This window comes from Gavialis gangeticus, unplaced genomic scaffold (genome assembly GCF_001723915.1).
Source record: "Gavialis gangeticus isolate Ggan-Ray unplaced genomic scaffold, GavGan_comp1, whole genome shotgun sequence".
Lineage (NCBI taxonomy): Eukaryota > Metazoa > Chordata > Crocodylia > Gavialidae > Gavialis > Gavialis gangeticus.
This window is the reverse complement of record NW_017729020.1, coordinates 6624085-6649144: the sequence shown is the minus strand read 5'-3', so window position 1 is coordinate 6649144 and position 25060 is coordinate 6624085. Positions and strand designations below refer to the sequence as shown.

The 25060-nt window shown below is 56.9% G+C and overlaps 1 protein-coding gene across 1 annotated transcript in view; it reads left to right on the top strand.

Annotated features, from left to right (window-relative positions):
* The window catches only part of PLEKHA2 (pleckstrin homology domain containing A2), a 41857-nt gene extending 18502 nt beyond the window's left edge, over positions 1-23355 (top strand). The window contains exons 4-12 of the mRNA XM_019514439.1: positions 1347-1395; positions 2371-2468; positions 7372-7518; positions 11436-11582; positions 11917-11985; positions 12352-12422; positions 15652-15715; positions 18513-18590; positions 18981-23355. Coding sequence (XP_019369984.1) covers positions 1347-1395; positions 2371-2468; positions 7372-7518; positions 11436-11582; positions 11917-11985; positions 12352-12422; positions 15652-15715; positions 18513-18590; positions 18981-19346 — 1089 coding nt within the window. The 3' untranslated portion in view covers positions 19347-23355. The remainder of the gene's footprint in view (positions 1-1346; positions 1396-2370; positions 2469-7371; positions 7519-11435; positions 11583-11916; positions 11986-12351; positions 12423-15651; positions 15716-18512; positions 18591-18980) is intronic.
* The last annotated feature ends 1705 nt before the right edge of the window (positions 23356-25060 follow it).

The following is a 25060-nucleotide window of genomic DNA, read 5'->3' as shown; positions in this document are numbered from 1 at the left end:
TACATGAACCCCGTGGGGTGTGGGGTGGGGTGGGGTAGGGTGGTCTGGGGGGATCCCACCCCTGGGTCGGAGGGAAGCTCGCTGACAAATGATCCACATTCTGGCTTGAAGGAAGATTGCTGCAGCCCAGGGCTCGGTTGCAAACTGAAGGGTTGGCTTCTGCCAGGGGTTGTAACCACCAATTGCAAATACACTGGAAAGACTGGAGAAGCATATTGAAAGCATTACAGCCTGGCACAGGAGCAGGAACCCTGTCAGGAGAAATGCTCCATAAGTGCAGTGCCCAGAGCCCTGGGGGAGATTTGCATTCAAATGACTCTTTGGGGAAAAACCACTGCTATTTCCCTTCAGTGGTCCTAATTGCTGACATGGAGCATTGATGCTAGGCCACCATATGTTCAAGGCTCTGTGGGTCCTCGTGCAGCAAAGCCAGTGCCTGGGGTGGGGGCAGGGAGCAGCCGATGAAGGCCCAGCCTCAGAGCTGACCTTCCTTTGGTTAGTCGCTGTACGCAGGCTGCATTCAGTTGGATATGAGGGGGTTGCTGAAGCTTGCTCCCCTGGGGAGCGGCTCCTTGTGCAAAGCAGCCCTGGGGGGCTCGCACGATTCCTGGCACTCTGACGTGTGCTCAATGCTGTCTGTCCTGGCAGGCTGACAGCCTGGTAGCACATAGGGTGGTTCTGTAGCAGCGAGGCTGGCCTGGCTCGCTGCCAGGGAGACTGCCTGTGTGGCATGGTTGATTGCAAGCAGAGGAAAAGGCCACCCCAGAAGATGCCACAGTATGGCAGCAGCGCAGGAGCCTGCTCATGGCTGAGGTGGCAGGTGGGAGGAAGCATGGGCATTCCCTGTGGCAGCCCTTTCTGCAGGGCTCTCGTGTGTTTGCATGTGCATGCCTGCGTGCACATGTGTGAGTGTGTGCATGCATGAGTGCCACATCTGCCCTTGCTGCGTTCGCCAGACAAATAGTCAAACCCCTGTCCTTGCAGGCGAGGGGTGTTTGCCTCCTTGGCACTGACACGCATCCTGCCTACGAGGTCTTGGTGCATGCTGTCACTCATGCTGAGTGTCTGTGCAAGCACCACCCCTGCCCCAGAGCATCTCTGCTTCATGGTCTATAAATTGACATACGCAGTGGTGGTCAGTGCCCCTTTTTGAGCAAAGTGGGTGCTGGAGCCCGTGTAACAAAACTGCAGTGATGAACTCCGGGGACTGCAGGGCTTGGCTCCCTGGCAGAGCTGGAGACCTGGGTTCACACCCTGCTAGTCTTCACCCACGTTCCTTGTGTGCACGTGAGCCTCTTGTGCCCCATGTGTTACTCCCCTGACTGCTGCTCTCTGTTCCTCTTCAGGTCAGCATTGCCACCCCGAAACAGAAACCCAAGACCCCCTTCTGCTTTGGTGAGTAATGTGCGCTGTGGGAGGGGGTTTCAGAGGAAGCCAAGGCAATGAGAGCCTGCCGGGCTCCTGAGCTTCCCGTGGGAATTGCAGAGTTTCCCTTGGGAATCATACTAGGCCTATGTTACAGCCCTTGAGGCTGGGGTCCTCTGTTTGCTGGAAAGCTGCCTAGGAGGCTTTAAAATCCCCTCCCCATGCAGAAGGGCCAGCACCAAGGTGTGAAGACAGCTGAAAGCCAAGGTTGGCCCAAGGGCAGTGCCTCTCTGCAAGTGCTGCAAGATGATGCCTCTTCCATCCTGCCGGCTGTAGCACAAGGCCTGGCTCTGTGCTGCTTGGCCCTGGACAACTTTGGGGAGGCAGGAGCTGCCACAGAGAAGCAGGGGTTTCAGCAGTCTTGTGCAATGACAAATGTCTCAAGTTTCTGCTTGCAGAAATCTTGTGAGAACATTTCCTCTGACCTGACTGGCTAGCACCCAGCAGGCAGCCCGGTCCGAGAAGTCAGAGGGTGGAGGCAAGGGCCCCTGTGGTGCCAAGGGACCCCCCGGCGCAGGGGGTTGGGAGCAGCACTGCCTCTCCTTTCAGAGGCCTGGTGTCAAGGTGGTGAGTGAGGGTGCTGGTTGCAGCCCCCAGCAGCCCCACAGGACGGTAGAGCTGGTGTCCTGGTTAGATTCTAGGTTGTGATATTTCCCGGCTCACAGCATGCACCGGCTCTGTGGTTTCAGCTGGATGTGGTATTCTTCACCTCCCAGCCTGCACTCCCATGTAAGCTGCCCACTTGCAGTTGCACTGCTGCCATGCTGCACCCAGGAGTGGGTTGGGGGCTGCATCCCTGTGCCATCCCCTGCAGACTCTCCAGGGGAAAGAGCAGAAATGGCCTGGAGAGGAGCTGCTGACAGTCAGCCAGTCCTTATGTAACTGGTGTTACTCATGCAGAGCACTGACTGGGTTCCCCCTCTGCTTTGTTCCCTCCTTTGATAGTTATCAATGCCTTATCTCAGCGTTACTTCTTGCAAGCCAGTGATCAAAAAGACCTACAGGACTGGGTGGAGGCTCTGAACCGGGCCAGCAAGATTACAGTAAGTCACAGTGCCATCTCCTCTGTTGCCCTGTCCTGCCTGGCCCGTGATGGGACTGTCTGATAAAGCTTGGGGAAGTGGCTTCTTTGCCAGCCCCTCTGCTGCCCCCTCAGCATCCCTTCCTTCCCGTGCAGCTTGCTCAGCGGAGGTGGCTGGTTCTGCTGACAGAGCATGGTGCTAGAGGAAGGTGCGGAGCTGCAGTCTCGGCCGCGCTTGCTGCGGTTCACGCCGCCTGCCTCTCCTCTCCTCTCCTCTCCGGGAATTTTCTCTCAGACTTCTCGGTCTGTCTCCTTCTCTTAGTGCCGAGGCTGTGACTCACAGTCAGGAGCCCAAGGGAGAAGCTGAAGCACTGTTCTGTTCTGTGCTGGCTGCCACTCCATCCGCCAGCATCCCTTGGGATCATGGGGCAAGCAGGGGTGGGAGGGAGCTCACGAGGTCCCATCTAGTCCAGCCCCCTGCTTGAAGCAGGATCAGCCCTGCCTAAACCAGCCCAGCTCAGTGTCTGTCCAGTCTGCCCTTGAAAACTTCCAGGGCTGAAGAGTCTCGGACTTCTCTGCCTCAGTGCCTGCCCACCCTCCGAGGCCTAAGGGTCTTCTATGAGAGTGGTCAAGCACTGAAACGTGCAGATGCCTTGGTCCAGCCTCATGCTGCGCTGTGGCATAGAGCAGTTGCAATGTTTGACCTTTGGCGTCTCCTCAGCTGCCCCTGGTGCTCAGGGCCGCTCCCACGGATGTTTCTGTGGTTAGTGGGGGAGTGCACTGCCTGCCAGACGGCTGCTTGGCAAGCTTTGGTGCCTGAAGAAAGAGAAAGCCCCAAGCAAATGGGCTGACCGGAGGTTATCAAACCCCGCAGAGAGGCTTGACAGCCGGACAGGGTCAGGTTTCCAAGTGCACAGCATTACAGCTGGGGCCAGGGACCCCAAGTGCTCCGTATCTGGTACCTCCCAGGGCAGGCAGTGGTGAGAGCAGGATGCTGCATTAGCCTGAAAATGGGCCTTCAAATAGAGGGGGTTCCCTGTGGCTCTGTGCCCTTTCCCCATACTCAGATCACAAGAGACCTTCATGTTTGTTCGCAGACATTAGACAAGTAAGTGCACTTCCCCATGTGCCCTGCCACAGCTGCTGTGCACAAGAGGCATGAAGCCCTTGGGAAAAGTGACTTCTGCTGGAGCTAGCCACATCCATGGGTGTTCTGGTGCTGCTGTGCTAATGTAATTACTGCAGCCTGGGCTCTGCGTGCAACTGAGTTTTTGCCGCTGCTGTCAAAGGATTCCTTTCTTATGCTTCAATCATTTGCCTATTCAAGTTTTATCCCTTCCTGGAACATTGGGCCTCATGTGATGAGACGCAGCAAATACTTTGTCTCATGGGATTTGTCAGGGGTGTGGATTGTGACTGGACTTAAAGGGGCATGCCTCTGTGTTTTCCTCTCTTGTATTCACACTGCTGGCCCAGTGACTTCTGCTTTGCATTCTCCTTGGCTGTTTAATGTTCCTGACCATGAGAAGTTGCCTCTCCCTGGCTCTTTGATGTTGCTAATTGTTTAAGTACAGAAGCAGACCAGAGTGATGGAACCACTGGTGTGCAGCAGATCCAGCCCTCGGCTGGACGAGCTGGGTGGTAGAGCGCCTGCCTTGAGGCGTGATGTGCGAGAGCCACGTTGATCTATTGAAGAAGTCAGGGCGAGCTGTGGGATTGTGCCTGCCTACCGCTGACAGCGCTCGGTGGATGCCGCTGTCTTGGCGGGGACTGTAAATTATGCATTGAGAGGAGACGTGTTGCGCAGGCCACACTTTGATCCCTATCAAAGACTGTTTTGCTCCAGTTCTGCAACAGTCCCGGTGGGTGCTGCGTGCCCTGCCTTCTCAATGTGCCAGCACTGTACCTGTCCCCAGGCCTCCACTGCCTTACCGTTAGCTGGCGAATGCTACCTTTGCCTTCCTGTGTCTGCAGACAAACTGAGGCTGACATTGTAGGGACCTGCCCACGCAGTCAGGGGTGAGCTGCTTGGTCTCGCCTGCCGCTGTTTGTACCTGCCATTCACTTCCTGGGCGAGATCTGCCATGGGAGATCTTTTGCTTTTCAGGAGCCCTGAATGTGTGGCCCTTGTCACGGAGGTGCTTGGGGCGCAGGACAGCATGTAATGCTGCAGCATATTCTGAGAAACGCCGAAGGAGCTATGGGGAGATGCTGGCTTTCGGTAGGGCCAGGGCTGCCAGCGGCCTCTTGCTTCTGAAGCACTCCCTCTTGATGTGTGTGCTGCCGGGGCGAGGGGCTCTCCTTGATGTGGTGTTGGAGCCAGCTTACTGGAGCACTTGTTCTGCACTTCACACTTGCAGTGACTGTGTTCATTATGGCAGTGTCGGGACTGTGACCTGAGCTTGCTCCAGACCAGCCCCTGTGAGCAGGAACCCTTGCAGAGGTTCAGGTCCCCTCCCCTGACAGTCTCTTGAAGCACGTGTTGTGCAACCATTTCCTCTGCCTTGGCTGCCTCTGGCGCTAACATGCACGAGTCTCTGGCCTGTGGCCTCTCCCGCAGCGAGGGAGGAGGTGCAGACAGATGACGTCCTTCCTGCAGCACCGCTCTGGGCAGTCGTGCGTCATGTCCATCCATGCGGTGGCCTGGCACATGTGGTCCTGACCATGCCGCATTGCCCAGGTGTGTGTTGCGGAGCACGGCGCTGGGCCTGGGCTGCTGTGGGAACTTGCCGGCTGGTGGCTTTGCTCTGTCTGTTGCAGCTGCTGCGCTGTTTCTGAAACAGGAAGCAATGGTGTCTTAACATGCTCATGTTTCCTGTTCCCCTACCCCAGGGGCTGGCTGCATTACCACTTGGTTAGCTAAGCCTGGCTGTGGAGAGCTGCTTGGATTGCTCTGAAGCTTCGCTTGGAAAAATATGCTTGCAAAGAGGGGAAGTACCTGCCGTTGTGCTGTTTCATGCTGGAGATGCATTTGGGACTTGGCAGTTGACCGATTGGATCCTGCCAGAGAGCCCTGACCCCTTCCCTTCCCTGCTCCAGCTTTTCTTGCACTCAGCTTGGGTGAGCTGAGTTGGACCGGTCCCACCTCCACTGCACACAGTTCTTTCACAGTGGGGCTTATTTCGCATTTGCTACAGCCTGTTCCCCAGGGACTGAAGCTGGGTCTCAGCCAAAGTACTGGTGGACAAGCCTTGCACCAAGCACCTGACTGAAACTGTTTGAAATGGCCTCTAGTGCAGCTCTGGATGTCAGGAGGCCATCTCCAGAGCCTCTGCGAGATGCTGTGTTTGCAGCTATGTGCAGTTTCTCAGTGTTGTTACCTGGCCTCAGACAGAAGCAAGCAGAACAACAGCACCTGGCGCTTCCCCAGGTCTCAACAGGTTCAGATCCATGTATGAGCTTTGTCCAGGCCCCCCGGGTCCACGTGCCATATGTATGTTCTGCAGCGAGGGAATGGGAAACCAAGAGAGGTGTGAGTCATCTCGCCCAGGGCAGAGAGGGCTTTGGTGCAGAGCCAGAATTAGTGCTTTGGTGGGTCAGATGCCCTGCTGGAGGCAATGGAGAGATGCTGAAATTGGGCCAGGGCAGGGGCGCAGGGGACTTCGGCGCCAGCCGTCACATTGCTCCAGGATAGCAGTCTCTTCCCTCTTGCATGTGTGTGGCACGAGCGGACCCCTGTCCCATAGCTACATGTAGTGTGTGGCAAATACTGAGGAAGCTGGATGCAGTTGGCAGTGCCGCTGGAGCAAGCGGAGTGAAGGTGAGGGCTGCAGGCAAGACCCCGGCTGGCTGAGCAGACTCTGTGCGAGGCAGGTGAACTCCCGAGCCTGGGGGAACAAGGGCAGTTTCCTTGCTGAGCAGAAGGCTGCCAGTCAGCCCTGTGTAGCATGGCATAAAACACACCTCCAATGGAAACGCCCGCGCGTAGGGCAGTGGGAGTGAGGCCGCCTGGATTTGGTCCCAGTTGAAGATGACTCTTGATGACCCAGTTTCACCAGTGCTGCTCTGGAGAGGCATCTCTGGGCGGGCAGTGCCTGGGTGGCTTAGCGGCTCCGCCCTGGCCTCGTGCTGTGCCATGGAGGTGAACACATGGTTGCACCGGGAAGGGCAGGCTGTGATCACTTGGGGATGGTTGTACCATACCCACCATGCATCTTGGTGCAAGGAGGAAGGGTCCTTGCACGTTCCCCTGGGAAGGGCAGCTGGGTGGGGCGAGGGAGACCCCCCACGTAGGGGTTGAGCCATTAGTGACATGAAGAGGCGTACTCAGAACAGGAACCAGCAGAGGCACAGACGCATCCCTGACCGCTGGGCACTTGCAGGCAGTGAAGCGCCCCAGAACCAGCAAGGCTTCTGGCAGAGCTCTGTGCCCCTTTGTGCCGCACTCCTTTTCCAGGCACTGGTGTTGCCTGCAGCCCCTCCAGCCTCCTCCTGGCTGTCAGTGTCAAAGCATTTGGGACATGCCTGGGACGCGGAGCTGGGAGCCAGTAGCCGCCTTGCACGGGCCCAGCAGCATCAGCATCCATGTGCCGCAGCATAGCTTTGTTAGGCTGACGAAAGCTGTTCATGACGTGTGGCAGTAATGGGAGCAAAGGCAATGAAAGGAGTGAGTGGTGCGCATTCCCTGCACTGCAGAGGCGAGTTGCAGACTCATGTGAGGTGATGCCTAATTATCCACCTGCTCTGCTGTCTCTGCACCCGCTGCTCCTGCCCGTGGCCTGGGAGGGGGCCGCGCCCTGATACAGGGAGTCTCGCCCCTTGGCTTTGAAAGGGATGCTGCGGCTGCTGCTGCTGCTGTGTTTAAGCAGGAGGGTGGAAAGAACGGTGTCCCAGATTCAGGCTGGAAACCTGCCTGGGCCCTTCCACTCCTTGGGAAAGGTGTGGTGCATGGCTAGATGTGTCTCAACCACCTCTTCCTTTTATAGGTACCAAAGGGGGGGAACTCGCCCCCTGCCACAGAGATTACCAAGCCCCCCGTTGTTCTCCAGGCCCAGGAGAAGAAACCGCAGGTGGCCTACAAGACTGAGATTATTGGAGGGGTGGTTGTGCACACCCCCATCTCCAACAACCAGGTGAACTGGGCGTGTTTGCGTGGCACTGGGAGAGGGTAGCTGGGGCCTTGCAGAAATCCCGCACGCATTGTGGCGCGGTTGGAGACTGGTCAGGGGCATGCAGTGCCGCTGTAGTGTGCCCTGCTTCAAGAGGGGAGCAGGACCCATCTGCATAGGTCGCTTCCACGGGGGCTTGTTGCCTCTTGCAGTCTCGGGAATGGCAGGTAACTGCGGCAGGAGATGAGGCCGTGCCCAGCAGCATGCTCCCTGGTCCGCGTGCACGGGAATGAAATTCCTGTTGCTCTCTGGGCTTCTGCACCCCAGCTTGGTGGAGGTTCCCCTCTGTACTCGTGGGCCTGTCCGGGCCCTGACCTGTGCCCTGAATGGGTGTGATTAGCATCTTGGAGGGACTGGCAGGGTGAGATGCAGGGGTCAGGCTGCTTGGCCAGGCAGGGCACAGGTGAGCAGGGAGTGCGGATTCCCCCTTGTGGATGCTGCGGCCAGAGGGAAGCCTGGCAATGCTGGGACCTGGCCAGGAAACATGGCCTTTTCTGTGGGATAGGCAGCTTCCACCCAGCCTCTTGCTTTCTGAAACCACTGCAGCAAACTCAGCAGCTCAGCGCTGGTCTGTGGCTGTTGTGCACCGCAGCAGGCCCAGCCCCCTGCTTCTACCAGGGGTGGAAAACCTCAGCTGCTGCTGCTTGGAAGTGCCTTTCTGAGCCCTGAGGGTCCCAAGCAGCTCGGCGAGCGGAGGAGCAGCTCGGAATGCCCACATAACCCAGGTGTTCAGGCATGCCACCTCGTAACCCACTTCACATGTTACAGCAGTGCAGCCTGTGGGCAGACCCACTGCTGCTAATGTCCCGCAGGGGCTGCAGACCTCCTGCCAGGGCAGGCCCAGGGGGATCTGTGCAGCCAGCCCAGAGGCTGACAAGGCTGGACTCTGCCCCAAGGGATTGGGCACTTGCAGAAAGCCCCTTCCCTCTTCGAAAGGGCCTGATGTGCCTATCCTGAGCCTGTTCCATGGAGAGAGGTGGGTCTCCAAGCTTGCTGGGACTTCACCTGTCTCAGCACCTGGACCCTGGGGTGTAGGCAGCGCTCGGGGGACACAGCCAGCTCTGAGACCTGTCCTTCCCTCTGCTTGCAGCATGTTGTGCATGTGCCCTGGCATGCTCTGGGACCAATTAATAATGTTATGTGGCTTGAATTGGGTGCGAGTCCTTGCAGGGTGCCAGTTGTGCCAGCTTTCAGGGCAGTGTCAGAGCATGGTGGTAGATGGGGGTGGCACTTCCAGCCCTGGAGGGTGACTGCCAGGGGAGGCTGCTGTGTGCGGTTGCCTCTTTCCAGCGCAGTGCCTGACATCCTTGCTGGGTGTGTCTCAGACTGCAGTTGCCTTGACATTTAGGTGTTAGCTCTGGGTGAGAGGCAAGGAGGCCGTCAGCCTTCCTGGAAGTTAGCTGTGTCTGGGGACAGGCCATTGGCTTGCCGCCACTATGGGTGAAGAGAGTTTGCACTTTCAGTTCAGGAAATCAAGTCTGGGCCTGCGAAACCTTCCGACTGGGGTTAAAAATAGCTGCAGCCAGCTGCACGTGGCACTGCTTGGAGGGTGAGGGGCTCTGCTTCAGGTGCCAGGAGACTCCAGGGGCTGAGGAAGTGCATGCAGATCTGCCAGCTGCTGCAGCCTTCTTGCCCCAGGCTGCAGCCCCTACCACTGCCAGGCCCACCCCAGCTGAGCTGGGTTGCCCTGGGCTGGGGCTCCCTGCTGCAGCGGCATGATATTTGGCGGGGATGCACATGTGCAACCATTGGCACTTCCCTTTCTGGTGTCCTGAGAACCTGCCGCGGGGCAAATTCCAGCCGCTCGCTGTCTCAGACTAAAAATAGCATGCAGAAATAGGGCGTTGCAGTGTTCTCCTTGGCAGGTGTTTGCCCTTCCCTGGCTTGACGTGCATAGCGCCCAGGGACTGCATGGCTGGGGCACATCCTGGTCCAGCTCATCTGGTGTCCTGTCTCCAGCACCAGTGGCTGTCAGGGAGGTGGTGCTGTAGACCTTGCTGTGGGCAAGCTGCTTGCGCAAGGAGTTTCTCCCTGACACCTGTGTGCTGCAGGCTGGCTGAGTCCCCAAACCAGGCCCCGGGGAGGGCCGGCTGCCTTGGAGACGGTGGGGTGAAGGTGCTGGAGAAGCACTGAATGCTGGGCCTGCTTTCTGCGTGGGCTTTAGTGCGGGTGTCTCGTTCCCTCCGTCTCCGAGGGCACAGACCCTCTCACCCCAGGCCTCTGCAGCCAGAAAGAAGCTAGTGAGTAGTATGGTGCGAATGGCTGACCTGGTCTGAGCTGGGCAGGTGCTTCCCCAGTACTGGAGTCAGTGCCAACCTGAGAACGAGGGTCTCCCACCGCTCTCCCTGGCTGGGCATGCTCGTTAGCTGGCACCACTTCCCCTCTTGTGCCTGGGGCACCCCAGGGTGAACCTGGGCGCTAGTGGTGCATGTGTCTGTGCGGGGGCAGGCCTGCACATGCCTGGCGGTAGGTTTGGCCATTGTCCAAACTGTGGGCCTGGCAAGAGCTGCCCAGCAGGCAGCAGAGCGGCTGAACTCATGCCTCCATTCCTGATTGCGCTTTGCCTTCTGGCCCTGCCTGACTATGCCTGGGATTTGGTCTCTTCCTCCTGTGCTTTTTCTGTGGGTCTTTCTGCAGGCGTTGGGCAGCCCCGTGGTGAAACCCTGACGCCCACTAGGAAAGACCCGAGCCTGCCTCCTGGCTCTGCTTTCCTTGGTTCCTTCTTTCGTCCCTGGGGCCACTGACCAGCTGTTTCCCGTCCGCCAGTGCTGACCTGCAGCTGCACCAGGGCGTGCACAGGAGTCTGCTGTCTTGGCAGGCAGGGCAGCAGAGCTGGGCTTATATGGGCATGTTGGGTACCGGCCCTTTGTCAGCTGGGAGCTGGGCTCTTTGCCTCCCAAAAGCAAGCAAGCAGTGGCACAACTGGCATGTGGCCATGGGGTCTCTGTGCAGTGCGTAAATGTGGCTCAGGGGACAGGCTTCTGCTTCACTGGAAGTCTCTGTAGGCTGCAAGCAGTGCCACGGAGGTGCAAGCCATGTGGGCGGCCACCGCATTGGCCCGGTCAGCCTCGGCGCAGTGGGGGAGGTGTTTTTGGATGTGGAAAAATCAAGGTCCCATCTGGAGGAGGCGCGAAGGTGCAGAGCAGAGGGCGCGCAGCGGCAGGGGCAAGGGCTGGTTAACCACACCGGTAGTCTTTGCGAGCGCGAATGCCTTATAAGGAGAGCTTGAGCCCTGGGAGCGGATGGGCAGGAGCCAGGGGCGGCTGCTGTGACAGTTCGCAAACCTCAGGCCAGGCGCTGCCACATGGGGGGAAGAGCCAGGCACGAGCGATCGGCAGGCAGCTCGTCTCCACCTCTGTTGCTGAGGCAGAACGAGAGCAGGGCTGTGCCGGGCTGCGTGCGGGGAAGGTGCTGTTGAGCTCTGGCAGCAGATGACGGAGCAGGTTGCCTGGCCAGTTCAGCCGTGTCTCCCCGCAGCCTGTCGGGGTCCCTCTGGCCACCTCTTTGCCCATCAGGGGGAGGAGCGCTGCGCCGTGTACTTGCCCCAGTGCCCTGCAGCCAGCTGGGCACTCCTGGCCTGCTGTGGGCCGCAAGGACCCTGTAGGTGGGCATGAGGGCTTGTCCTGAGTCAGGCCTGGGGGCTGTGAGCCCGAGCCAGGCTCTTGTCACACACCTGCCAAACAGGTCCCTGGGGAGGCTGCTAGACTGAGCTCCATGGAGACCGGCCCTTCCTGCCCAGCCCAGAGTGCAACCTGGCTTGGGGGAGCTGGGTGGGAGCCTGCTCTGGGCAGCAGTGCGGGCAGCGAGCGGCTCCCCTTGCCAGTGGGTGCCCCACGCATGGGGCAGGTTTGCAACTGACCCTGTCCTTTCTTCCGGCTCAGAATGGAGGGGACGGAGCTGAGGGCAGCGACCCGGCCGGGCATCATCTTCTGAAACGCTCCCAGAGCTACATTCCCCCCTCCGGCGCCAAGCCGTCCACGGGGCCCCCAGCTCTCAAGAGTGGCTACTGCGTGAAGCAGGGGAATGTGGTGAGTGCCCTCTCTGTCCTGCCAGCTCCCTGGGGTGCAGACGCAGGTACTGTCGCTCTCTGCTAAGCGCTCTCTGCCCTGCCCCAAGGGAGGCGTCTGCCCCGCTGTGCCCTTGTACCACCCCGCGAGCTTCTGCTCAGGAGTGGCCCAGTGGGGCCAGAGCATTGTGGAGCCTGCCTGCTCCCTCGTGCAGCCAGCCCAGGGTCGCACCCTTGCTCTGTCGGGGGAAGGCCCAATCCCAGGTGCTCAAGACCCGCTTGTATCCCGGAGCGCAGAGGGAGGTGGCTGGATGCCCGTGGCCGAGGCATCAAGGCCTGTCCCCTCCTTTTTCCAGAGGAAGAGCTGGAAGCGCCGGTACTTTGTCCTGGATGAGTTTTCCATCAGCTACTTCAAGTGTGAGCAGGTAAGCAGCCCCCCCGGCTCCCGTCCAGATCCACTACCACTTGAACATCATGCAAGTGGGTGAAGCCCCTGGGGAGGCCACAGCCAAGAAGAGGCCTGAGTGCTTCCAGGACCTGGGGCAGGTGCTTCAGCCTGTGGGTAGGCCTGGTCCCGCAGGTGCTGGTGGCTGGGGGAGGTGGGATGGAGCAGCCCTTAGGGACATGGGGATGGGTGGGTACTTTCTCCCGTGCCCTCTCCCAGAGCTGCGGCGAGGGAGGCTCCCTGGGCAATGGCCCCATGCACACGCCGCTGGGAGCTTGGGCCCCATGGAGGCTCTGGTGCTGCTGCAGCGCCAGACCCGTTCACTCCCCCTCTCTGGCCTCCCCAGGACAAGGAGCCCGTGCGTTCGATCCTGCTGAAGGATGTCCTCAAGACTCGCGAGTGCCTGGTCAAGTCGGGGTAAGGCTGTGTTCTCTTCTGCTAGACAGGGCTTTGTCGGGGACTTTGCATGAAACTACCCACCAGTAAATGGGCTGGAGGGATGCGCCATGCTGTGCCCTGCTCCTAGGAGAGCAACAGTGTCCCACTGCCCCAAACGCCCCCCACGTAGCATCCCAGAGATGAGGCATGGCCCTTGGCTTCCTGTCCTGAGCCACTCTTTCTGCGTGCCATGGCAGAGACACCTCATGCCAGTGCAGCTGGGGGTGCGCAGGCAGAAGAGTGGGTGGAGAAGGGCACTGGGTGGGGATGCAGGCTCTGCCACAGGTTGCCTGTGTGACCGGGGGAAGTCCCTTTACCCCCTGCATCAGTTCTCCCTTTGTAAATCAGGATGGACATATGTTGCTGCCTTTGGGGACCCAATAAGTATGTGACGTGGCTCCAGGTATTGATGTGTGCCTGGTCCGCTGCTCTGGCATCCTCCTGAGCGTGAGCACCCTGCGGATGCAAGCTGTTCTACCTACAGGAGCCCTGGGGGCTGCGAGGGTCTGGGACACTGCCCTTTCCCCAGCTGGGAATGCATCGTGTGCCCACCGCCAGGCTGTGGCTGCTTCCACATGCGTTTCTCTTGGTCCGTACAAACTTCTCGAGCATTTTGCCAGGCAGACCTGTTGGGAAGCCATTCCTGGGGCAAGGCATCCAGCCAGCAGCAGCACTGTGTGTGGCTGGGAGCTGGTGGAGGGTCAGGTTTCCCCATCGCTACCTGCTTCTCCTCCACTTGCACGTTCCCTGCTCAGGGCCAGAGCCTTCCTTCCTGGTTTGAGTTGCGCTGCCTCTCGCTGGAATTCCCCACTTGTCATGTTCATGGCATCCCCCAAGTCACGGGATTTCTCGCTTGTCCCCTGCGGTTCCCAGGGCTGATTTGTGGTTGGGACCTTTCCAGTGGCAGGGGTGTCTTTCCAGCAGTCACTTGCTCAGGCTTCCCCTCTGTGTGTTTTTTCAGCCCAGACCTGGGTGCAGGCGCAGGACGGGAGACCCAGCCTGGGTCTTAGACTCCCTGTCTTGCCAAGGGGGTTGGGTAGATGAAAACTGTGCTCAGCACAGATGGAGAGAAGCAGCTCAGCATGCCCAGAAGGAGCCAGCAGGGAGTGTGAGCTGTGCCCAGGTGCATGGATGCGAGCACTGCAGAGGTGCAGCCCACGCTAAGCAGAAGCACAGTGTGAAGATGCCTGCAGGACAGGCTGCCGTCCACTCCCGCAGTGGAGTGAGTGGCTGCTGAAGGTGGAAGATGAGGCAGGTGATGCAGTGGTGGAAAATGAGAGCAGGACACTTCTCCCCTTCTGCCTCTGGGGGAACAGGGGTTGGCTGGCCTCTGACCCCTGCCTGCCCAGCCCTGGGGGCTGAGAGAAGCATGCCTGAGAGAGTGCAGGGCCAGGCTGCATGAGCGCCTCCTGCACTAGTGTGTAGAGGATGCAGTGAGCAGAGGCTGGGCTGCTGGTTTGGCTTTTCCTGCGTTGGCCTGAGAAGCATGTGCTTTGCCCTTTCCTAAAGTCAGCATGATCCTGGGTTTCCATCAGGAGAGAGCGCTGCTGGAGAAGGACTGTACTGGTGCTGGGCACCACAGAGCAGCCTCTACCCCTCATGGGCTGGAGCGGCTGCCCCGAAAGCCCAGCGGTGCGTGGAGCTCTGTGTTCTGGGCCAGGGCGAGTCACTTGGGCCTCCTGTCCCCTCTCTCAGCCCCCGTGGCCCAGTTCCTGGCATGGACCCCATCTGTGATCCCTGAACAAGATGGGGCTTTGCAGCCCAGCTGGCTCAGGCCCTGGGCTAGTGCCAATGCCAGCAGGCCTCCCCAGGGCTGAGGTATACCCTCCCCCAGGCTGGTGTGGCCCCAGAGTGGACTGTGGTTCAGGGACAGGGTTGTGGAAGCCAAGAGACACAGATGCTTGGCAGGAACCAACAGAAACCATTGCCTTTGTGGGCGGCATCGGGAATGCAGACACAGAGGGAAAGCACCCACTGAGCTTCCCGGCTCAGACTTATTGTGGGGGTCACGAGGTCTGGCCCTGGGTCAGAGCCCCATCAGCAGCCCAGGCCCCCTGTGCATGGCTTCTGCAAGCCAGGGAGTCTCTCTCTCCCCCTTCCATGCCAGGTCCCTCTGGTACAACAGAAACCCTTGCTGCAAAAGCAGGCAGCCTCTTCCTCTCTCCTGCCCCAGCTTCCTGTGTGTGTGGGGCCCTCTTCCCAGTTCCTCCAGAGTCTCTTGAGCTTTTTTAGCCTAAGGACACTTGATCTTGGTTCTGCTTTGGGGGAAAGTCCAGTCCCTCAAGCTCTGCTGCCTTCAGGGAGGTTGGGCAGAGCTGGCTGCCCCTAGCATGCTGTCCTCCCCGCGTCCCCCCATATGCCATCTATTCAGGTGCTTAACAGTCGGCGATTCATAGGTGGGCTGTTCCCATTCTTCTCTGCCGAAGTAGCATGAGGCAGTACACAGGCCAGGGCTGGTGTGAGACCTGGGGGTGAAGGTGGCAAAATCAACCTGGTGTGAAGAAGCTGGCCACGGATTCCCCGAGGAACTGGCTGCACGTGCATTGAAGCTCAGACCAGACACAAATGAGGGCGTGCATTTGTGAATAGTGCCCCAAATAGCAGGCACGATGCTGCTGTGACCCCAGGTCATACAGATCCTTGCAGCTGAGAATATCAGAGCTTTCATTAACCAAATGCTTCCCAGCCCAACATGAAAATTGCTTGAGTGACCGAGAATCATGTCAGACTTTACAGTACTCCCATGCCGAAAGGACTTAATGAGTAAGAGCAGGTCTGCGCGTTATCAGCATGAGTAGGACATGTAAGCATGTTGGTGGGTGTTTGAAGGTCGTAAACTGGGATTATAAACAGCCTCCTGATTAGCCACTTGTTTAAAAATCCAGGTATGGATTTATTAATCCATTATAATGTTGTCCTTTTTTTTAATGGAGCCCTAATGCAGAGCAGGACTGGGAATGAATTGTCTTTTGGGCAGCAGCGTGTGTGTGTCTGTACGAGGGCTACGGGAATTACAGTGTGCGTGTAACTGAAGCTGGGTGATGTCTCATGCAGAACGGGAGTCTCGCACTCTTCAAATTAATACTGATTAGATCTGAGGTCTGCCTTGAATATTCCTTGGCCAGTGGTTTCTTCATATGGGCAGGGAAAAGAAGTGGTCCTGTAGGCTACTGGGTGAATTGTGGATGACCGCTCTCTCTTGTCCTAGGGACCTTCTAATGCGGGACAACCTCTTTGAGATCGCAACAAGCAACAGGACGTTCTACATCCAGGTAAGAGGGCAAAGGAAGGGGACTTGAATGCACAATGTCACTGGGAATGAACTCCTGGTAGGGGCCACCGTTTGCATCAAGTCATCTTCTCTAGGCCACAAATTTAGTTTTTGACAGTTGGTGTGAGTCACGTTCATCTAAATAGGGTGTTCCTCAGGAGCCTCTCAAGCAGAGCATGTGAGCAGGTGAGCCTGCGTGCAGCCCGCCCAGCCTCGTGCTCTTGGGGGTAGGAGGTGGAAAGAACAGCCGGGCAGTTTCACTTCTCCAATTCAGCTTATTTATAATTGCAGCTATTTGTTTGGACAGGAGAAGGCACATAGAGATGATCCCCCTTCCCCCAGTGGTGACAGGGGGATGCAGAGCGCACAGTGACAGTCACGCTCCACATTTCTTGTCCTGAACCGTGCTGCCAGCGTTCCTGCCCCCTGCAGCTGCTTGGGGCTGTCAGTCCCTCCCAGACCCAGTGGTAGCAAACTGAGGGGGGAGAGTGAGGCCAGGCAGGCCTAGACCAGTCGCTTGCTACTAGTTTTGCAGGGCAAATAAGTTTAAAACAAAACAAAAAAAAAGGATGCTGATGAGTTAGCTGGGGTCTGGTTGCAGTGACATGACTTCCCATCTCCAGAGCAGTGTGCAGAGACTCAGATGAGGCCATCCTTAAGTTCTCAGCTGATGCCTTTGCAGCCCGAGAGGCTGTTGGCCAGATCCGTCATTGTCCTGTGCCTTGTGCAGCTGCTTACACTTGTGCAGAGTGCTGCCCTGCTGGCTGGGTGGTTTGCCACGGTGTCCCTGTCTAGAGGAAGCACCTGGGAAGCATCTATGCATTGAATCCATTTGGCAGGGGAATTGCAAAATGGAGAGTGATGGCAGCTAACTGATGGACAGGGAGTTTCAGGTGGTGGGGGGCTCTTGTAACACGGCCCATGCAAAGCAGTGACAGCTGCACTCCCCACCAGACAGTTCCTGCCATCCTTCGTTGCACTGCAGCAGTCCCCAGTGAGCCGCAAGCCTGGAGCACAAGCTAACAGCACCTGTCGATTCCACCTAGAGCCCCTCCTCTGTGGATGGGACTCCACACTCAGCCAGGCAGGGCAGGCAGCTCTCTTGCAAAGAAACATACTCCCCAGCTAGTTTTCACTGGATGGCCTCTCGTGCCATGTGGGGCGGTAGGGGATTTGTGAGACCAAGAGGCAATCGTCCATGGAGCTTGCCAAGCAGAGGCGTAGGCTTCTCCTGAGCCTGCTTCTCACTGCACGAATCGCTTGGAAGACTGGGAAAGCTGAGCAATTCGGCCACATAGGCCAGACCCACCCTCTCTGGCCTTGTTCACGTGGGGAGCTGGCACAGCTCAGCTGCCAGCCCTGTAGTCCACCCACTGCGCTGTGGAAGCAGAGGCATGATGCTGAAGTAAAAGCCACGTTGATTCTGGAAGAGTGTCTGCCCGAGCGCTATTGCAGAATAACTGTGTGTGTGGTCAGCCAGTACCGGAGAAATTGTGCCGATCAGGTTCTTCATGTGAGCAATGTCAGGGGTGCAGAAAGAAGCTGCTGGTGGGAGCTCTCCAAACGGCTTGCTGCCATAGCTTGTGGCTGCCTGGATCAGAGCAGAGGGGAGTATAAAAGGGAGGTCTCAAGCCCCAGCATCCCGAGATAGACTGTGGTGAAGCAGGTGCTCTCCGTGGCTTGTTGCTCAGCCTTTCCAGCATGCGTGAGCTGCATTTTCCATCCTGGGCTTCTGCATGCATGCTGGTGTCCAAATCCCGTCTGCATCCTGCTGCAGCCGCAGCTGTGCTGGCACCTGATGGTCTGGGTCTGGGCCTGCACAGCTCCTGCCTGCCTGGGCCTGGCACTCTGTAGTGCCATGGGCTTGGGATGAGTCACGTCCCTGGAAAGAGTGCAGGCTGCTCTCAGGCCCTGCTAGGACCCATGCCAGCACAGTGCTGGGCGGGGGCTTTTTGCAGCCCCAGAGTGCAGCGTGCATTTGGGGCTGGGAAGCTGCTGGACTGCTGAGCCTCTCCTCCGGATGGCAGCCTTGGACTGCGCTTGTGTGCGGGTTCTGGACTGCTCTGGTAGGGCTGCATCCACGTGTTTCCAGACAGCAGCCAAGTGCCTGCTACCTCCACGGCTCTGGCCAGTCCCCTGCAGCAGGTACTGAGGCTTCTGGGGTCAGTAGTGCCACGCCATACAGGTCTCTCCCTTGTGCTGGAGGGGACTTGCTGCCATCCAGTGGTACAGAAAGAAACAGCCTAGGAGCAGCTGACATCCTGGAGCCAGCTTGGAGCCAGTTTTCCTCTGGGCTCAGGGATTGTTCAAGTAGCTTCTGCCTCCTACTAGAGCAGGCTCATTGTGTTGGGGGGCAGCACCTCACCTGCCAGGGAGTGCCTGGGTTGGGGCTGGGGATGTGCTGCTTGGTATGCATAGCTGAGAGACAGGCATGCAGGGACTAGCTGACCCCCAGGGTGCAGTGATGCTTCATTGAATGTAGGACCTCTGGTAGTGTCCGTGACAGTCCCGAAATGATATAAGAGGCAAGCATTTCATAGGGTGATCTCTTATTGGGCCATTTCTGTAGTAAATTTGAGTCCTGTCTGATGGTCGGGAGGGATAAAAATGATCCATGGTACAGAAACGGGCTGCCATGTGGGGTCACGGGGTGCATGACCACATTAAAACCCTCCGTCTGCGGTGAGTGTCGGTGTCCAGATCCCCCCGCCGACCTTTCCGTTGGATGCAATGGAGCTGTGCTCAGCGACTTATGAAATGCAAGCAGAGGTCTCATTTCTGGCTGCCATGTTTTGCAGGCAGACAGCCCCGAGGACATGCATAGCTGGATTAAAGCCATCTCAGGGGCCCAGCAGTCCCTGAAGATCCGCCCCAGGGTAAGTCATACCTTTTTTGCTTTGCATGTAGTGTCAATTCAGGAGAGATGGCTTTTGAGCTGATGTGATTTATAGAGCAGCTCATGCAAATGTTCAGAAAATTAGCTTCTTTCCTGAATGTGGCTTTGGTGCCTCTGCAAGTGTCTGTCTCTCATCCGGAGAAGGGGTGTAGAATGCAAGTAGCATTAGATGCCCTTGCGTGGTGGGATGGGGAGCTCCACTCTTCTCCCAGCTGCCTGGGCAGAAGAGTCCACAAGAGCAAAGGGCATAACTTATTTCATGTCCTTTTCACTGCTTCAAAGCCGCAGGCCTGTAAAGAGCATACGTCCCGTTCTCAGGGGGCTCGAGGGCAGCGTCCAGAAGAACTAAAACTCCTTTGTGTCTTGGCAGGAAATGTCCTTCGTGAGATCCATTTCCATGAATAGATACGGGGGCTCCAATCATTCCAGCTCCTCGACTGCCTCCCTTTCCCAGCAGAGGCAGCAAGGCGAGGAGAGGAGAGCCCTCTGCAAAACCCCTTCCACATCCTCCTGGCAGCCTTGGACGCCAGTGCCACAGCCAGAAGGGAAGCAGCCCACGATAGAAGAGGCGCCTGGGCAGCTGAGAGACTCAGTGTTTGTGCCGGCGTTTACTGAGTGTGACGCGAGCACCAGGCAAGGGAAGCGTGTGAGGCACAGGTCTGAACCCCAGCACCTCAAAGAGAAGCCATTTACCTTCAACCTGGACGATGAGAACATCCGGACCTCCGACGTGTAACCACGCATGGTGTGAAGCTGGTGCACCGCGCCCCTGTCCTACCCGGCGTTTGGAAAAGATGAGGCGCTCTCGGTACAAGTTCAGTGCAAAGACACTTTGCTTCCCCTGCAGCCATGCGGGGCAGCCTCAGTGGTGCAGTGCCCCTTGGCGTGTGTAACCTTGCCCTGCTGTGCACTCAAAAAGCATGCAAAAAATGCGTGCACCCAAAATGCATCCAAGGCTGGTGGAAAGAGCCAGTCTCCTTGGTGCCAGTGCTGGTTGCCGTGTCCAGAGCACCGGGCCACTTCTGTCCCTGGTTCCATGCTGCTGGGTTCACCCTGATGATTTTGGCCTTTATTCTCCAACTTTATTATCAGTCTCTTGTAGGCTGTACATGGGAGAGGAACAGGAAGAAAGCCCTGGTCAGACCTGGGTCCCTCTCCATTCTAGTGCCTGCTCTCTGCCGCTGTGACGTGGGAGACCGGGCAAGACAGACATATAGTCTGACACAGGAAATGGCAATGGTTATGTTCCCGTACAAGATTTAGTCTGGCCCACTTCCTCGGTGACTGCGTTCTTCCCCAAAGGGAGGAGAGACCAGCATTCCTGATAGCTCCCATTTTCTTTCCCGCTGAAATCTCATCTTCAATGTCCCAAATTCTTTCTCTGGTCTCTTCCCCTTCATGGCAGATGTGGGGATCAAGGTAGTTGATGGAGGAAGAGAGGGGGAGCTGCTGGCAGTAACAGAAATGCCTGGTGCTCATTAGAAGGATACCAGGAGGGGTTGATACAAACCCACTTGGCAGGCACATGGCATTTCAGTCATGTGCACCTATGTCACATGGGAAGCATCAGGCCCCTGGGCTCTGCCCTAGAAGAGCAATGACACCCTCAGCAGCTCCGCCTGTTTGGATCTCAGGGAAACCATGCAGGAAGAAGAGGGGGAGGTGGCGGGGGGGTTTCCAAGCAGAAGGGGCAGGTGCTCATGTTGGTTAATAGGGGTAGGATTCTCAGGTCTCTTGAGCCATTGAGAAGCCCCACAGCGGGCCCAAACATGGAGTTTGCAAGACACCCAGCAATCTAATTTAAAAAAGGAGGAGAAGGTTGCCACTGTAACGTAGTTTTTTTCCGGGGGACCAGCTCTTTGCTCTGCTGCACTGACCACATAGTAACTCCTCTCTGCTGTCGATTCACTCCTTTTCTACTCGTTCCTCTTGCGCGCCATCAGGCTGCAGCAAAGGCTCCTTGGTCTGTACGATGTCCTGGTTGAAAAAACCAAACCGATTTCTTGGTATATTTATGTTTTTTAAAAATGTGAGGAAAGGTTAGGACCACTCTTTTGCAAGCTGTCTGGAGCAGGGACTCTGTGGCACAAATATTCTCAGGTATATATATCCAGGTTTGTATTGCGGGCACTTGGCCACAACAGACTGTTAAATGCCTGAATCTTGGAACGTTTCATGCAGTGAAAGCAGACCATGTACAAAGAAATCGGGATGATTTGGTTCTCCAACTAGGCTGTGCTAGCTGGTATTTGTAAGCAGCGTACCTCGGCAGGCACCCATAAGGGAACAAGTTGACGCATGGTGAATGCAAAGCACTTGCTAGACGATTTAGTTATTCTGTGATCAGAGAGGAACTGTGGGACGCTTTCACCAAAGAAATGGGTATGTAACCTCTTGTTTCGGCTAGCATCTAGAAACAACACCTCTTTCCTGCTTCTCTCTTCCCTGTGAGGGATCCAGTAGTGCCTCATGTTGTTGCGTGAGTTGTGAACGCTGCACAAAGCCTATGCAAAACATACCTACCCCCCTTAAACCTTGCACAGGGATGAGCTTTGCCCGGACTGAGAAGTTATACATCCTGCTTGCATGCCCGTGCCTCTGTTCTGAGCCCACTCGCTTCCCACCCTTTCTCGGACAAAACTGGCAGCAATGTCAAGGCCAGTTCTGCCCAAGTAGGAACTAGCAGGAGCGGGTGCTGTATTAAAATAAGAAACCAGCACATGCTGAGGTTGGAACGATCATGGAAAACTAAATCAAAATGAAACCAGAATAAGGAGTTCAAAGTATTGCCTATGGGAAGCTCTTGTGGATTTTTTTGTACGCTCTGGTCCTCTGTGTCTTCCACATCCCCCGCAGTGCATGGTGCTGTTGTGGGAATGGTCTTTATGTGCAAGAAGATAACCGCTAGAAGGCACCCGGCTGACTAGAGAGTGAATTCAAAAATCACTCCTGCCTGTCTTGCTCTCGTTTTGAAATTGCAGTGTGTGTTGGAGGATGTGCTGGAGAAACAGCAGCTTTAAAAGTCCTCCAGGAACATGCAGCGAAAGCCAATACATCAGCGTGACAGCCACACAACCTGAAGGCAGTTGCACCTGTTCTCTTCCTGGAAAGAGTTGGCCAGAGCATGATTTACCGGTACATTTTTGGAGAGGCAGGTACCAGGAATCTGCTCCTCCTGTGCTCTCATAAGGCAGTTCTGGTCCAGAAATAACAAAGGGAGCCTCCCAACTAGGGAAGTTCACGCCTGTTCTCGGCAGAGGCAGGAAAACAGGGCAACTATGAAAATGAACCAGGGTTGATGCAAATAGCATGGTTTTCCTGTGATGGAATTGCCGACACCTGTGGTGGGACTGCTTCTCCTTTTTGGCTTGCTTTGCCCTAGTGTTTTTGATAGCAATAGTGTTTTTTGGGCTGAGCTAACGGCCCCTTTTGAAATATTTAACAACTAATTGTAAGCATGTATGAGCTACAAATTAGCAGGGGTGAGCAATAGGAGTGCTTAGGCCAAGGGCAGTACCTACAGCTGCAGACACGGCAGGCACTTGTGCTGAATTAGTACCGCAAGGGTCTGTGGGAGCTGGGAGGGCAAAAGCCTAAGCCTGTAGCAGAGGTGTGAAGTAGTGAAGAGTGAAGCTGCTTGTGGCTGTAATGGTAATTGCAGCGCTCCCTTTTTCTCTGCTCATGGAGCAGCCCCTTGGCCAGCTCCAAAGGCCACAGACTAGTGGCATGTGAATGTAAAGCAGAGGCAGGGGTCACGGAGGCGAATCTCTGGTCGCCGTGCTGCTCTTGTGCATGCTGGGCATGCCGACTTGGGTGTGCTTCTCCGGTGTCAAGCGAATTCCCACCGCTTGGGGCGGACCCCCATCCAGATCAGCAGGGAGCCCTTGACGAGAAATAACGTACAGTAAAATGTGTGCACCCTCCTGCCTGAGCCTGGCCCTTGTATCATCTTGCTGTCATACCGCTGGGGATGAGTCACGGCCTGCGATTGTGTTTCCAGCTCCCGTGGGGATCTCTGTGCAGCGCGACAGCAGCTCGTATGAAAGGAACGGCGTGAGGGGGACGTGTTTGGGTGCGGGGGTGTTTTACATGACGACGCCAACATGGCTTCAGCTGTTTTTTGTACATAATTGCTGTGTATTTCAAGTGCCTTTAGAGACGGGGGGCGGGGGGGGTGCCTTCCCCATGGGGAGGTGCTCACACCAAAGCCTTGTGATGCTTCTGCAAGAGAGAGCCTCTGGAAGGTGTAACGGGCAGAGACTGACTAATTCTGGTACCGATTCCTCCTGTGCTCACTTGGGAAGAGCTCTCCATTTGTGGAAGAAACATGCTTCCACATGAAATGCCAGCCAGTTTTTCAGGGTAAGCTGGTGCATATCTTGAATTATTGAACATATGTCAGGACCGCACACAATGCAGAGACATGGTTTGATAGTCGCACAGGTTTATTTCCCTTCCCCTTTCCTCTCAGTCCCTGTGCAACTTATTTGAGTGGAGTTCATTGCAAATGCTAAGACTGAAATGGGATGGTGTTGAGGTTGGGGTTTTTTTGTGAGCTGCTTGTGCATTTTGTTGTGATACTGGCACCAGTAATCCTCAGCTGTGAATGGCTCTCCCGTGCACAGACTAACCGTGGTGCACAAAGCCACACTGATGCGATGCTTCTCACTACTTCTGCAGTGTGTAGTGGAAAACTTTTGTTGCTTGTTTCGTAGTAAAAATCTGTGTGAAATCTTTCCAGAAAACGTGTTGTTGGAGACTTCTTTTCCCAAGGATAACCTGTGTTAAAAAATGCCCGCCCCTTTCTAATGCCATGGCAGCTCAGCAGCCTGGCCTCTTTGTCCAGCCCGTGGCTGGCTGCAAGCATACTGTCTGCCTGCACCTGGCTCCCCGGCCTGCAGCTGCATGTGGGCCGGGGGGGAGAGGAAACCACCTTCCAGGTAAGTCCAGATCAGGGCTGGAGCTTGGCGCCCAGAGCCAGTAGCAAGATGCCGGAGCAGCTCAGCCCTTCCTACCCAATCAATGATGTGCGGGCCTGGGGATCCCTTCCTTCTGGAGCGTGTCTCCAGCACTGGCAGCTTCTGCTACTTCCTGGGGAAGGGAAGGGGATAGGTATGGACCAGCTTATCTTTGGGAGGAGATTTCTCTCCAGCTTGGGAGCCTGGAGCACCCCAACCCAAGGGAAACCAAGGGGCGCTGTGGCTGGTCCCACCCTGACTGCAAAGCAGAGGGGGATCCTTCCAAGGCTTGTGTCATGTCCAGGCTGACTGGTTTCCCTGTAGCCAGGTGGGAACAGGCTGGGTCACAGTGTGCCCCAGCTGCTCCCTAGAGCGCAGCCTGTGCCAGGGGAGCAGCTGTGAGCAGCCAGAGCTGGCTTATGCCAGCAGTAAAGTGTTTTCTTAGGCTCCAAGGTGCTGCCTGGCTTCAGGCTGGTGCCCTCCCCACCTTTCTGCTCCTCTTGTCCAGTCACAGGCCTGGCAGCCAGGCTGTGGGCAAACCGGTGTCTCACGGCCCAGCCTCACCATCCTGCCAGCAGTCGGGAAAGGTTTCTTGAGCAGCCCTGGGTTGGGGAGCAAAGGGCCCTGCGTGGAGCTGGCTTGAGGGAGCTCTTTCCAGCAGGAAGGCAGCGGCTCCTCCACCCAGACCCCTTCTGTGTGTCCTGGTCCCTGTGCACTGGCCGGGGGTTTGGTAGGGGGTTGTGGCACTCAGCCAGGCAGCCGATGTGCGGAGGGACCCATATCCCCAGAGCTGTGGGCTGGGCAGGAAGGTGCCTCCCACTGCGCTGGCCATGAGCTCTGCTGGGATGAAGCGAGCCAGGAAGCACCCTCACGATGAGCATATGGGTTGGGGCCATGGCAGTGAGAGGAGAAATGCAGGTGGGAGGGAGGTGGGTTTAACTCACGCCTGGAAACAGACGGCGCGATTCCACTTGCACAGCCTCTCACCTGCGGTCCTCTGCCAAAGGCGGCGGCAGGCGAGATGCACCCCTTAGAGACCACTGAAGAGCTAGAGCACAAGGGCTTGCTTCATCAGGGGCTGGGAGGGGACAGCAGAGGGGGGGGGGGGGGGGTGAAGTGGGGTGAGTGACTGGAAGAGAGAAGGGAGGGACAGTGCTGGGGGAAGCAAGCATGCAAAGAGCCCCTAGGACCAAAGAGGTCATGGAAACTAAGCTGTGCAGGGAGGTGAGACTCCATAGTCCCTGTTTAAACCAGACAACATAGTCCAGTCTGTGGATGATTCCTCATTCTGCAATTTCCCTTTCAAACCTGCTTTCACATTTTTCTGCCTCAGAACAGCCCCCTCCCTGGGCCAGCAACAGTGTCCAGGGACGCTGCCGCAGGCCTGTGTGTGCTCTTCTGCAGCTGGTGTTGGAGCCGTGCTCGCTCTTTCTTGCATGTAGAGACGGCCCCTTGTGTCTGACATGCACAGCAAGGGGCACGGTAAGCAAGT